The sequence below is a fragment of the Triturus cristatus genome, chromosome 3_1 (genome assembly GCF_964204655.1).
Source record: "Triturus cristatus chromosome 3_1, aTriCri1.1, whole genome shotgun sequence".
Classification (NCBI taxonomy): domain Eukaryota; kingdom Metazoa; phylum Chordata; class Amphibia; order Caudata; family Salamandridae; genus Triturus; species Triturus cristatus.
This window is the reverse complement of record NC_140583.1, coordinates 1,090,337,225-1,090,350,484: the sequence shown is the minus strand read 5'-3', so window position 1 is coordinate 1,090,350,484 and position 13,260 is coordinate 1,090,337,225. Positions and strand designations below refer to the sequence as shown.

General features: G+C 45.5%; 1 protein-coding gene and 1 pseudogene across 1 annotated transcript in view; one reads left to right on the top strand and one right to left on the bottom strand.

Moving 5' to 3' along the window:
• Positions 1–13,260, bottom strand: part of GRIK4 (glutamate ionotropic receptor kainate type subunit 4) — a 1,510,174-nt gene that overhangs the window by 111,263 nt on the left and 1,385,651 nt on the right. The window contains exons 11-12 of the mRNA XM_085645965.1: positions 2,456–2,563; positions 1,299–1,502 (exon numbers count right to left, since the gene is read on the bottom strand). Coding sequence (XP_085502091.1) covers positions 1,299–1,502; positions 2,456–2,563 — 312 coding nt within the window. The remainder of the gene's footprint in view (positions 1–1,298; positions 1,503–2,455; positions 2,564–13,260) is intronic.
• Positions 6,979–9,160, top strand: LOC146861577 (E3 SUMO-protein ligase KIAA1586-like; annotated as a pseudogene).

Here is a 13,260-nt window from a genome sequence, read left to right as displayed (position 1 = left end):
AAACCCTGCAAGAAAGAAATTGGCAACAAGGAGAAGCATGGTTGTAGATCTGTTCTGCTTAATTGGCTGCAAAGTTCACATTTTGAAATAGTTGATTGGGTTAAGGCATCTGCTATGAAAGTGCCAAGAAAGTACCCAGTAAATATCAGAAAATAGTAATAATGGTGAGATAACTCTGGTGGTTAATGCAGTTGCTGGAGAGATCTGTGTTTTGTGAAGTCCCAGATTTTAATCAAAGTGGTAGAGAAGGTAAATGTGTCTCCAGCAAAGTACACCATCTAACAAGCAGATGACAGATTTGTATTTTATGTAGATAGTAAAGTGGGTTACTGCTTCTAACACTGAGATCCTTTTGTTACCTGCTGTTCATAAATTGTAATCCTTCTAAAAGACCACAGTGAAGTATGAAGGACATGTGACTCCTACATTTTTTAACCCTCACTTTCTTATGTAACTCATCTTGTACATTGATTTGCACCTGTACATGATTTATTGTCAATGTATAATGTGTATGTTACGTAAAGAGCTCTGACACCCAGCATTGGGCTGCATACCACTATAAAAGAAATAAAATAGTGCTATTGAAATTGTCATTTATGTAAATACTGGGACAGACCAACACGCCTAAAATTCTTACAGTGTGTGCATCTCTTATATACAGGGACAGGACAAAGGCAAAAGCATGCCTTCACTCAAGTACTTGTGAAGAGATAACAAGCTGTGTGCCTTTGTTTCCCCTCCATGGCATTTACATTTAAGTGTGAATTTCGAAGCTGCCTCCAGTCATGATATTAAAATAAAAGGAGGCCTAATGTCCCCTTAACTTCGGCCCAGGTGGAGGTGAAGAAAAGCTCACTGGCTGCATGTAGGTTGCGGTTGGGAATCGAAAGCCGACAACGTACAGGCGCTGCTGAACGAGTCCCGGTGTCTGAAAATTACACTGGGACAAGTTCAGCATATTTCAGTGGGTGCAGGGGGTACGGCGTCCACCCTGTGAAAAGAGTGGGTTGATGCCATGTACCTGCGTGTACCCCCGACTTGTGGCCTCCTGGTCCCCCAGTTTCAAAGTCGGCAGATTTCGGCATTATGCCATGTCTTCTCCCCCTTTGGGAGTGATGGATGGAGCGCACTGACATAATCATAGTCATTATTTCGTACCCTCCCCGCTCTCAGTCGGATTCAGCCATTTCCTTGGCTGTGTGCGCCACGCTGTGATCCTCTGGCTACGTTAGCGCTCTGTACGTATCCGTGCGTAAAAGACGTGAGTACTGCTTCGAGGCTGCGCGAGGGCCACTTACCCGCGTGATCAGCTCGCCAACCATGCCGGTCCAGCTGCCGTTGGCCTCGGGCACGCCGTAGACACCGTCTGCAACCAGCCGGATCTCGTAGTTGAAGCGCAGAATCTCGGCTAGCTCCTGGAGCATGTCCACGCAGAAGCCCTCGTAGCGCTCGTTGCCCTGCAGGTCCTGTTGGTTGCCCTTCAGCATCAAGTATGGGTTTTCCTGCGGAGAAACTGGGATGCGTCATTTTCACTTTCGCCAGGGTTTTTGCTCTCCACCCAACCTAACTTGGTCTCGCGCCATCACGCACCTGAGAGCCCTAATCGTAACACGTGATGTTTTACTTGCAAACACAATCAGACATTTTAAAATATATAGTGCTGACTTCCTTTTTGTGGAATTTCTTCTTTGGCTTGGTTGTTTTGAATCATATTCGCTCAGAAAGTCAAGAGTGTGAGGTCAATTTGAGTTTTGTGGTACTGTGGTACCAGGCGCCAGAAATCTCATCGTAATTTTACATAAAAGATAAAGCCTACAACAATAAAAATCAGAGTTTCAAATAAACACATAAAAAAATAAAATAATTAAACATTAACAAGAAGAGGAAGAAAACAAAAGAAAGGCTGAATTGAACTAAAATAAGTCCCCAGTGTCCTCAGACACTTGCAGATGATCTGTTCTTGTATTCTGAGTAAGCTTGACCTATACTGACACTTCTGGGGTCCTGGGAAGTCAGTGCCTCTGGAACAAGGGGCAGATCCAGTCTCATTAACTGGCATGTGACTAACTCTGCCCCATTCCGACTGATGGTTGAAAGGTACCAGCATGTCAGGGATGCTCTTGCATAGTTATCCTTATAGACCAGTGGCAGCCTATGCGCTCCTCCGCTCCCTCCAATGAGCTTCCGCCCTTCACAGACAAGGTCTCTTCAGCCTGCATTCAGGATGCAAACACAGTGACAGCCTCTCATGCTCCAGTGGCTGCTAGGAGTGTCCCCCAGCTGCTTCGAGCCCAGCAAATGTCACTGTACATTTCCGCAGGAATCATCGCCAGAGGCTTAATCTGCATTGTCAGGAGTTCTTATCTCGGCTGTAATGAGAGGTCCCTGACACACTGAGTGCTTGGAGAATGAGGGCAATTACACCAGAGGGCTTCCCTGAGGAGCCCACACTTACCAAGATGGTGGTGACGATCAGCGTGGTGTTGAACAGGCTATCCGAGACGTTGGAGGAGAAGACCCTCGCGTCCATCGTCAACCGGTCGGACACGTGCCACTGGCCGATCTAAGCAGGAATGGATGTATTTACCAAAGAGCAGGCGAGATCTCAGACAGCATGAACTACAACAAGGTCAAATTTGATCAAAGTCACAAGAGCAGAGAAAAGCATGCATCCTTGCGGGACCCAGCTCCCCTCCATCAATCTGGCCAGAACAGAACCTAGAGTAATCCTACATGTAATACTTGGGATCCTTTAATCCCTGTATACAAGCCCAGCTTTAAATTGGCATATCTAGCTGCCTGTAATGAAGAAATGACGTACCCACTCACCTGTAATAACTTGTTACAGTTGAGTTCTGACATCACAATACCTGCTGCCAGAACCAGCAGCAGGGGTGAAAGGCAGGTCACTGAGCATAATTGGAATATAAATTTAAACAAATAAAATTGGAACTGCCTTTTCTTTCAACTGATGTTTTCCTAAAATGAATAGCGTTCGGCAGAAAGGAGATATTTATGGTAATAAGTTTATCCATAACCGCACCACAGTTCCTTACTGTAAAGATGGAATCTTTCCATGCTTCAACACAGCAGTTAAAAAATATATAATTTACATGAAACTGATCCTAATATCTTTTGGCAAAAACTGCTAGCTGCCTTTCAGTGTGCTAAATTTCACAGTACACGTTCTGCTTTTTTTCTGTCTGTAATGAACATGAAAGAGCAGGACATCAAGGATTTAATTAGTTTGTGGGAAAGGCGATGTTGTGACCATGTATCATGAGGAATAAACTACCCTTTGTCAAACATTTAAAGGATATTGCAAGCCACCTTGGAGTTTCATGACCGTATAAGGGAACTTGACTTTCCAACTCTATATGGTCATGGAACTCCATGGTGACTTACACTGTCCTTATAATATACACCAGGGGCCGTATTATGGTAAAAGCACATTTTCATTGTTTGCACCGAGGGCCCCTTTAAAAAGGTGTGCCGGGATAAAGCAGTGAATATGCGCTCTATTGCTCTGAATGCACTGCCCCCAGGGCAGCCGCAAACTCGTGTTGCCCTGGGGGCAACGCGTTCAGGAGAAAACCAGAGCAGCTGCTTTACAGCCGCTCCGTGTTTTCACTGTGCAGGCAGCACCGCCTGCACTTTTGAAGGGGATTAGTGATCCCCTTGCCGACGGCTGGAGTCAGAAACTGCACCCGCCTGCAAGGGGGTGTCTGGAGGGGGTCCATAGGAGCCCCTTTCCCGCTGACTGAGGACTGCCATCAGGAGGCACATCCACAGTGTGCTACCCTTTAGGTGGCGCACTGTGAGTGCGTACCCTGAGGGCTTCTTTGCCTCTGCGCCCGCGTCTGTAATAAGGGGCAGAGGCAAAGGGATTCCCTCATTTGCATGGGGCACACCCTATGCAAATAAGGGAACTCCCACTGAAGATAGCACTGGCCCTTTATGTGTGCCAGTGCTATCGGTATTACAGAAGGGGCCGCATAAGCATCAGTGGCCCCTTCTGTAATACTAAAGTGCCCCGGTGGTGTGCAAAGCGGGTGCAAACGCCCGTTGCGCCCCTGGGGCACTCACTGTAATACGGCCCTAAGAGGTACTTTATCGCATAAATACAGTACTACATAAATGGGAGCAAACAGATATCAAAGACTACTGACCAGTGAGAATTTCAAAATTCAATACAATTGAATCCTCTACTGAGAAGTGTTGCATCCATGTAGACTAAATTGATAGGAACTACGACAGCACAGGGAAGAATTGCATATGATATATAATAGGCATACCCCATTCAAAACACCACATACCTCAGTGAAATCAAATACCTAATACTAGAGGGAGCTGCTTATACCCAGCACTATACAACAGTCAAGAGTCCCACGCTCAACATTAGGACCTCATCAGCTCTCACCAAGTGGGTGGGGGTCTGTGGGGGTTTGAGCCCCCCCAGTTTTTTGGGGGGGCCTCGAAAGGGTTCTCTAGGGGGGGTCTATTTTCAGGCCTCAAAGGTCAAAGGTAGGGTAACATGTTTACCTGCATATCTTCCCATAACGGCAAGATAGACATATGGAATCTAGTATCCCTGAACTCCGAATGTAATAACACATCCTTTAGTGAAGATGGTTTTTAAATTCTAAGTTTGGAAATAGCACTTTTAGAAAGTGGCTATTTTCCTGTTCAACCTTTCTGTTTGCCTCTGCCTGGTTGTGTATTGACTGTCTGGTTTGTGAGTGACAGGGGCTGGGGGTGGCTCCAGGAGGCTGGGTGAGTCAGCACTAGGCTGAATAACCTCATCTGCATGTAGAGTGGTGGGGAGGAGTAGCACCTGGGTCTCAATAGGGCTGTGCCTGCCTGCCACAATGCTGGCTCCACCTCCTGTGGTGCGTCTGATGTCCCTGGCCCACACTCACAAATGAAGAAGAGGTTCACTGGCAGAGTGCATCCAGAACTGGTTTAGACTGGGTCCAGGACCCCTCACACAAGAAGAACAAAGATGTTTGGGGTATAAAATTAGGACTGGAGCCCCAGAAAAATTAGATTAGGAAACTTCGTGATCAAGAAGGAATCCCTGCCAAAAGAAGAACAACCAGGAAGACTGAGGAAAAGTGCTGCCATTGCCCAGTGTCTGGGAGCTGACCTACAGTTGCTGTGATTGCTGAGGAAGAGGACCAAGGGACTGTCTGCTGTGTGCTGTGTCCCCCTTACTCTGTCTCAAGTGTGATCTGCCTCAGGATCATGTCCCTTGCTCTCTGTGCAGATTAACGCACCGCTGAGGAACTTTGGAGTGCCTGCTTTGCCCCCGAGCGCTGTGTGTGCATTGACTCCACCTTCGCCCCTCGAGCTGTGTTGTGTGCCCGCGGCCGGGTTCGCCGCTCTGAGGAGCCTTGAAAACACCCCTTTATTCACCACCGCCGGCCCGGAATCGTCATTTCCGAGCCGCGCTCGGATTGGTCACAGCAACGAGGGTTTCCCCCAGCAACGCAGCGGTTCGTCAGGCAGAGCTACATTGAGTCTGGAAAGGCGCGAGGCGGCCCCTAGCAACCGGGGTTCCCTCGCACCTGTCATCGAGGAAAGGAGCTGAATCTGAGGCCGCGGCACGTGCCACCCGCAAAAGCGGCTTCACCGGAGAACAGCGCAGACCGCAGAGCCCCCTTCACATCCTAAGGTAACCGGCTCCAACACGTGACCAGAGTTTGCACAGGGGGGGAGATTGTGATCTCATGTGCTACCAGCGGGCCGCCACAGGGGTGATTAAAGCTTGGTGACTTGACTATGGCAATCACAGGGGTGATTTGAGAAAGCGCTATTTTTGTTATTTGAGAAAGCGGTATTTTTGTGATTGGGAAAACGCTACTTCAAAAAAAAAAAAACGTTAATTTGCATTTTAATAGTAAACTATATGATACATTTGTAGTATAGCAGTCATGTACGCAAATGACGATGTTGTTTTACAGCTTACAGTTAATTGCATTTTCATCGCATTTATGTGAAGGGGAATATACAAGATTTCTTACCGCCTACACATTAGCCAATCTCTAATTACAAATTAGTTGCCCCAACTAATCCGTTGTAGTGTAATAAGAAGATGTTTTACTGTTGTGATATATTGGAAAACGCTACTTTGGGTGATTCTCTGACTCCACGAGTGAAGCTGGGGCATTTTTGAAAAACATCTCAGTCACATTAGTTTTGAAATAACGTTCCACACGCTAGGAGCAGGAGTCCTCCAAGCCGAAGGGCTCAGTCAATTTCATTATTCACCAGGTTTAAGGGAACATTATCCAAGTGAGCATTTTTAAGAGAACATTATCCAAGTGAGTATTTTTAAGAGAACATTATCCAAGTGAGCATTTCTAAGAGAACATTACGCAAGTGAACATTTTTCAAGAGAACATTTTCTAAAACAGGAGTGATTGTTTATGTGCTGTTTATGACGTTTTGATCTGCCTAATCTATATAAAGTAATGTATATTTTTTTAAATAATTGGTGTAGTGTCCATTTGTGGTGTTGCGCTATGTTACTGTGAGTGTTGGTACAAATACTTTACACATTGCCTTGGGGATAAGCCTATCTACTCGTGCCAAGCTACCAAGGGGGTGAGCAGGGGTTATCTACAGTGTGTAAAATAATATTTCTTTATTCGATGCAGTGATGCAGTAGGATGGCAGTGCCTCAGGATATTCTTTATTCCATACAGTAGTCTATTCTTGTTCCACTGCACAATGAGAGATCCTTTCAGGAGCAGCACAAAATGAAGAGTAACATCTGCCTGCCAAATGGCACTCCAATTAAACATTGTTGATCACTGGAGTAAACTATTCAATTTTTGTTGCAGATAAGAGGCTTAATATTCTCGTTGCGTGACGCAAGGCCCTATCACCTGGAAACCAAAATCAGCAGAGGAAGATTTTCTTTTCTTTTTCAGATATACCAGTCCAGCCTTCAAGAAGGAAGTTCTAAATTTTACCATGGCTACTAGTGGCTTATCTGCTTCTGCTCTGAAGCGCAAGTCTATGCAGTCTTCAATGATTGACTTCCTACCGTCACTGAAGCGCCAGCTTGTTACAGGGGAGTCTTGTCCAGTGCAACCAACTAGTGATATGGCTAGTAAAACTCAGCAAGAGTCTACCAAGGACAGTCCACCTTTACAAAGACTTCAACGTGTGCCAGAGAAAGAAACCGTCAAACTCCCTGACTGCTGGAACACTAAACAGTGGTATTACTTTCAAGAGGAATATAAATGGCTGTATCTTAAGTCAGGCAATATTGGATGTTCTTCCTGCAAACAGGCTAAATCAAAAGGTCTTTCAGTGCACAATAACACCCAGGGCATGCGCATAAGTAAAGAGTGGGCAGATGGCGAGGTTGGTCCTTCCGGTGACGGAAAAGCTTCCAGGCAGAAACATCTCAGGAAGAAGATTATGAAGCATAAGGTGAACACTGGTCACTTGGCAGCTGAAGACATTCTTACAGCTCGGCGGGAAAATACATTGGTGGTGACAGTACACGAATGTAATGCAAAACATATGGAGAGCACATGCAGGGTATTTGACTCTGCCTACCACTTGGCAAAAAAAGATCGCCCTTTCACAGACCACCCTGATCTAATTCTCCTTCAAGCAAAGAATGGCAGTGCAATGGGCCGTGTTTAGCACAGCAATGTGACTGCAACTGAAATAATAAAACACATTGCACTGGAAATGCAACAAAGATTGGTCTGTTATATCAGACAACACAAACCAAAGATCACAGCATTAATTGATGAAAGCACTTCTATTAGCAATGATTCTACCTTAATCATCTACCTCCGTGGCATTTTTGGAAATGAAAGTACCCCAGTGACCATCTATTTCGGCCTTCTGGAGCTGGCAGAAACAAATGCCCTTGGCATAAAGACAGCTCTCCTAAGCTACTTTCGAAAAAGTTGGACTCACAAAAAGTCTGCTACATGATATCTTGATTGCAGTATGTTCAGATCGAGCAGCAGTAATGTTTGGTAAAAAAGGAGGAGTAGTAGCATTGCTGAGATCAGAATTTCCAAATCTTGTACTGACATGGCACTGTTTGGCTCACAGACTAGAACTTGCTGTGGCCGATACAGTTGATGAGGTTGCCGGGGTCAATCACTTCAAGATTTTCATGGACTCATTGTATGCCACATACAGCATGTCTCCAAAAAACCAGAGAGAGCTAAATCTGGCTGCCAGCAAGCTATGTGTACAGCTTCAGAAGATAGGGAAAATGCTTGATATTAGATGGGTAGCATCCAGTTACAGATCTGTGAAAGCTGTTTGGAACTGCTTCCCTGCCTTGTGCAAACATTTTGAGAATGCTTCTAAAGACCCATCCAGACCCATAAGAGACCGGAGTAAGTATGAAGGACCCTTGAAGAAGCTTACATCCTATTCTTTTATCAGAGATTTGGGGGTAATGTGTGAGGCACTTCAAGAGCTCAAAGACTTATCACTCTCCTTACAGAGTATATTTAGAGCAATGAAGGACTCACCAGGGGAGTTTGCTTCTGCGGCTCAGAGAGCAGTTGATGAGGGCAAATTCAAGAATGTTCCTCTTTTTCATGGTAGAAGTAACTCTGTTGCCCTTAATCAAAATCAGTTTTACCAAAGTCTGTCTGTAAATATCAATAAACGATGTGCCCCGGATTCTGAGAAAGAACTTATAGCCAGCTTCAGTGTGCTAGATGCAGGCAACTTGCCTTCTGGTGATGAATGCATTCTTTATGGTGAAACAGATATTCAGAAACTGTGTTCAGAGTTTCAGCTGCCAGCAAGAGATACTATCCAAGCTTTTAGACTTTTCAAAGATTTTGGTGGAAAGAAAACCCCTGAAGCATTAAAAAAGTTAGTAGTTTGCATGGAAACCCTGCCAGCAAGTAATGCAGATTGCGAGAGAGGTTTCAGCGCAATGAACTTAATTGCTAGTCCAACAAGGGCCTCTCTTCTTGTAGAGACCATTTCTTCATGCTTATGGGTAAAACTCAATGGTCCTCCATTTGAAACATTTGACGCAAAGCTGCATGCAAAGAGTTAGCTGGCAAAAGGTAGAAGGTCTGCTGAAGAAAATTGTTGTGACAAACCCCAGCAAAATAGACACAGTGAATATCTTCAAGGGCTTTGGGAAATCCTGCAATAGATTTCTAAGTAATGTAAATAATTTTTACATGTCTTTTAAAGTGTTTGGTATTTTATGGCTTGTACTTAATAAATATACCTTTTTGCCTATTTTATTATCCTTTGCTGGATGCGACTTCATGATTTTCTTAAGCACACAATGCTAGTTATCTTGATTTAGACCACGCCCCTACTCGGATAGGCCACACCCCTTTGAGAAATGTGCCATGCCCCTTTTAGAGCACCCCCAGTTTTTTTCCTCCCACTTAAAGCCCTGGCCAAGCCAATGGCAGATTGTGTGTTTCACCAGTGGCAATTAACAACAATAGCAGTTAGAAAATCATTTAACTAACCTTGACGGGATTGGCAATCCTATATCAGATTTACACCAAATTTTTCAACGCATGGAACATTAATGTCTCTATTACTTACCTGTAGTTTTATGACTCCAGTTCAATCTTCCTGATCCCAGTCCTTACTAGCGTGAGGTGGGTGCGCCTCCCAGAGAGGCATTCCACTATCCACCTAACAGATGGCCTGGATACTTCAGATGGGCGACTCTGCTCCCACTCCACTCAAAACATCCCAAAATCTGCCAAACTTGAACTCATGATTAAACTTCCCAAGCTCCCAACAGACAAAGCCATAGGTTTACTTCAGGAGGTTGGACAGGAAGTACACCCTGGCAGGAGGAAGTGGAATCATGGGAATGAAATTACCAGTAATTAATTGAAGCATTACCTCCTCATCCAGTTCCTCATCCCAGTCCCTAGATGAAACTAAACCCCGGGAGATATATGCAACATCTAAGGAAGGGACACCACTGGAAAGACTAGCTACACACAAGTGTAACCCCAAAAAAAGAATACACCGTTAGCCCCACCAACATGTAGTTTGAATTACAACCCATGACAACAAAGTCTCCCTACCACCACACCGCCACCACCAGGTAGATGGAACAAGTCAGTGGGAGCAGCCCTGATGCAGCAGCACAACAGACATGCCAGTCTAAGGAAGTGATAGCCTTTGGGGAACAAAAGTTAGAAAACAACACAGGCGTGTCAATTGACCAATAGGAAAAGAGTGAGAAGAGAAAACCCAGGGCAAGACCCATGAGCACGAACAAGGAACATCAAGCATTCCAGCTTCTCACGCGTCAGGCAGAGGTGAGGAATATCTGAAGGAGAAATGCTAGAGACAAAAGTTGATAAGACACTGACCCCAGATATCTAATCTGAGAGTTGAAGGTATTTGAAAGGCATATGTGAAGAAAAGGAAGACAAGGAGATGTGGAGGAAATAGGGCCACCCAGTACCCAGCAAAAGACAGGAGTAGTAGAAGACGAACCACGCCTACAGTAACCAGTGTGTAACCTCCAAGACAACCCACACCAAAACCCAATGAATCAGACACAGGGAATAGGACAATGGAAGAAAGACAAAAAATGAGGCCCCACTTTCGAGCGTAGAGGACACTGACCAACTTCCATGCACCTGGACTTGGAAATGAGCGCTTCAGAGAGGAAGCAAGGCAATGGCTCAAAATGTAAACAGGTCCGGGGAGGGAAAATCAAGCACTCTGTTTAGGGTAGTCAACACCTTCCAGGGTGGACAGAATCCAAGAGAGGAGAGGAAGCCTGGCAAAGGGGGTCCACTAGCACAGAAACCACATGGAGGAAGACCCAGCAAAAGGTGCTTCTGAGCACAATAGTCATTAAAGAGATCTGCCGACTCAAAAAGATGGGAGCCCAGTCCAAGAGCAAATTCTGGCCACTGATGCATGGTCTTGGGACCTGATAAAACCTGAGGGGCCACAGAGGTCACCAATACGTTATCAGCAGCCATAACCTCCCCCACCCAGAGGTAAAAAGAAATCACTGAGGATGAGAGAGCCAGGCAGACAATCCACACTTTTGACTAATCCCAGATCGAGGTGGCACAAAGCTAGCACCCAACCTCAGGCTCGAAGAATATGCAGGAAAGAAAACGAGCTCCAGAATGGTCAGTTGAACCTGGGACATCATTACCACAGCAACCTTCTTTGGACAAGGACGACAGTAGGAGAGGAGCAATGAGCAGCACACTGGCAAGCCCCATCAATGAACGTTGTGACAAAAACCAAGCCCCTAGGCAGTCTTATCTAATGAACAACAAAGAATGAAGCAATGCATATGAAATGCATCCATAAGAACCTCAAAAACGTATACACCTTTGACGTAACAGACTGGTCCAGAGTGACAGAATGCACAATGACCAACCGAGGTGGAATGTTGCCCCATGAGAAGAACCATCCATGAAGGGAGCCAACACCGACAGGAAGACATTGGGCGTTGACTCTGGCCAGTAGGGTAAAACCTGGATCATACATGTGTCAAGATGTAGGAAATGAAGGCAGTGGAAGTCACAGATCAATTTAAGGGATACATCTTGCAGATCAGAGCAGCCCTCACATACTGTGCCAGCACCTCTGAAAGAAAGATCTATAATCAGTACTGGTAAAAGAAATAAACAGAACACACTCTAAACAGACCGAACAGCTATTGAAAGCCCTTAGGCATAGCTTCATGATGGCTGCCATCATAGTGCAATGTAGAACAATATCTATTTCATGATGGATCAGTATGGGAGGTGCCACTGGTCAAGGCAGAAATGAACATCAAGATGGACCGACCAAACCTATTCAGACAGCTGCAGAAGTTTGTTTGAGCTCGTGTAACTGATACACCATGAATGAAGAAACAGGAATTCAATCACAATGCAACAGTCAAGTAGCAATGGACTCAGGCAGTAGGATGTAATGGAAGGGCAATCTCAATAGGCTAACTCAACCAGTGCAACAGACTGCCATTAGAACAGCGCTTGGTGGCTAGCAGCCTGCATTGCGAGGTAGCCAAAGAAACAAAACGGCAGTAGAGTAAGGACCACACACCAGATGCATTGGACAATAGGAGCAGGGATCTGGTGGAAAGAAAGCAGAATAACCAAAAGGCAAAAAAGTGAGGTCAACCAGACCAGACAATCAGCAGCCACAAGTTTCCTTACCATGGGCCATGCCTGTTCCAATAGGCCTTGCAAAAGTAACAAGCTAAAGCCTTCACAAACCCACCACAGACAAGGACTTCTAATAGTGAGAAGGACTGTCTTAATACAGCACCAGAGATGAACAAGTTGCTTACCTTCAGTAATGCTTTTTCTGGTGGATACAGTATCTGCCTGTGGATTCCTCACCTTATGAATATCCCCTGCCCCAGCATTCCGTGGAAATTTTTCCTAGCTCTCCACGCCGACGAGGTCATCACAATGCCATGGCTCCGCACGCGGCTCCGCATGATGTCACTGGAGCAATAAGAGGACCACGTCGGCGTGATGACGTCAGTTCCACCCATTTTTTCCGTGCCACCGAGGCAAACGGGCGGACCGACCATAGAGACAATGCATACATAGTACACAGTATTCACACAAATACACACAGTGTAAAGTGAAAAAGAAAAGCAAACATTTCCTATAAACCTACTCAAAAGCAAATAGAGGCAACACAAGATGACAAAATGAAATAACCATATTAACCAATACCTCTTTTAAGGTATAAAAGGGTGGACAACGGGGAGGCGGGTGGGTCAGTGAGGAATCCACAGGCATATGCTGTATCCACAAGAAAAAAGTGTTCCCGAGGTAAGTAACTTGTTCTTTTGATGGATACATCTGCCTGTGGATTCCTCACCTTATGAATAGAATCCCACAGCAGTCCCACTCCCGGAGGAGGGTGTCCACCCTTCTATACCAAAAAGTCTTGCAAAACAGAGCGCGCAAAATGGCCGTCCCTCCTCACTTCGGAATCCAAGCAGTATGCTTTGCAAAAGTGTGGAGGGAGGCCCAAGTTGCGGCCTTACAGATGTCCAACACAGGAACACCTCTGGACAAAGCAGAAGTAGACGATTTAGCCCTGGTAGAGTGAGCTCTAATGCCTTCTGGAGGCTCCTTACCAGCCAGAGCGTAGCAGATCTTGATGCACAAGATGATCCACCTGGATAAAGTGCGCTTGTGCACCGCCTTGCCCTTCATACGACCAACATAGCCCACAAAGAGCTGATCGTCCAGACGAAAGTCCTTTGTTCTATCAAGA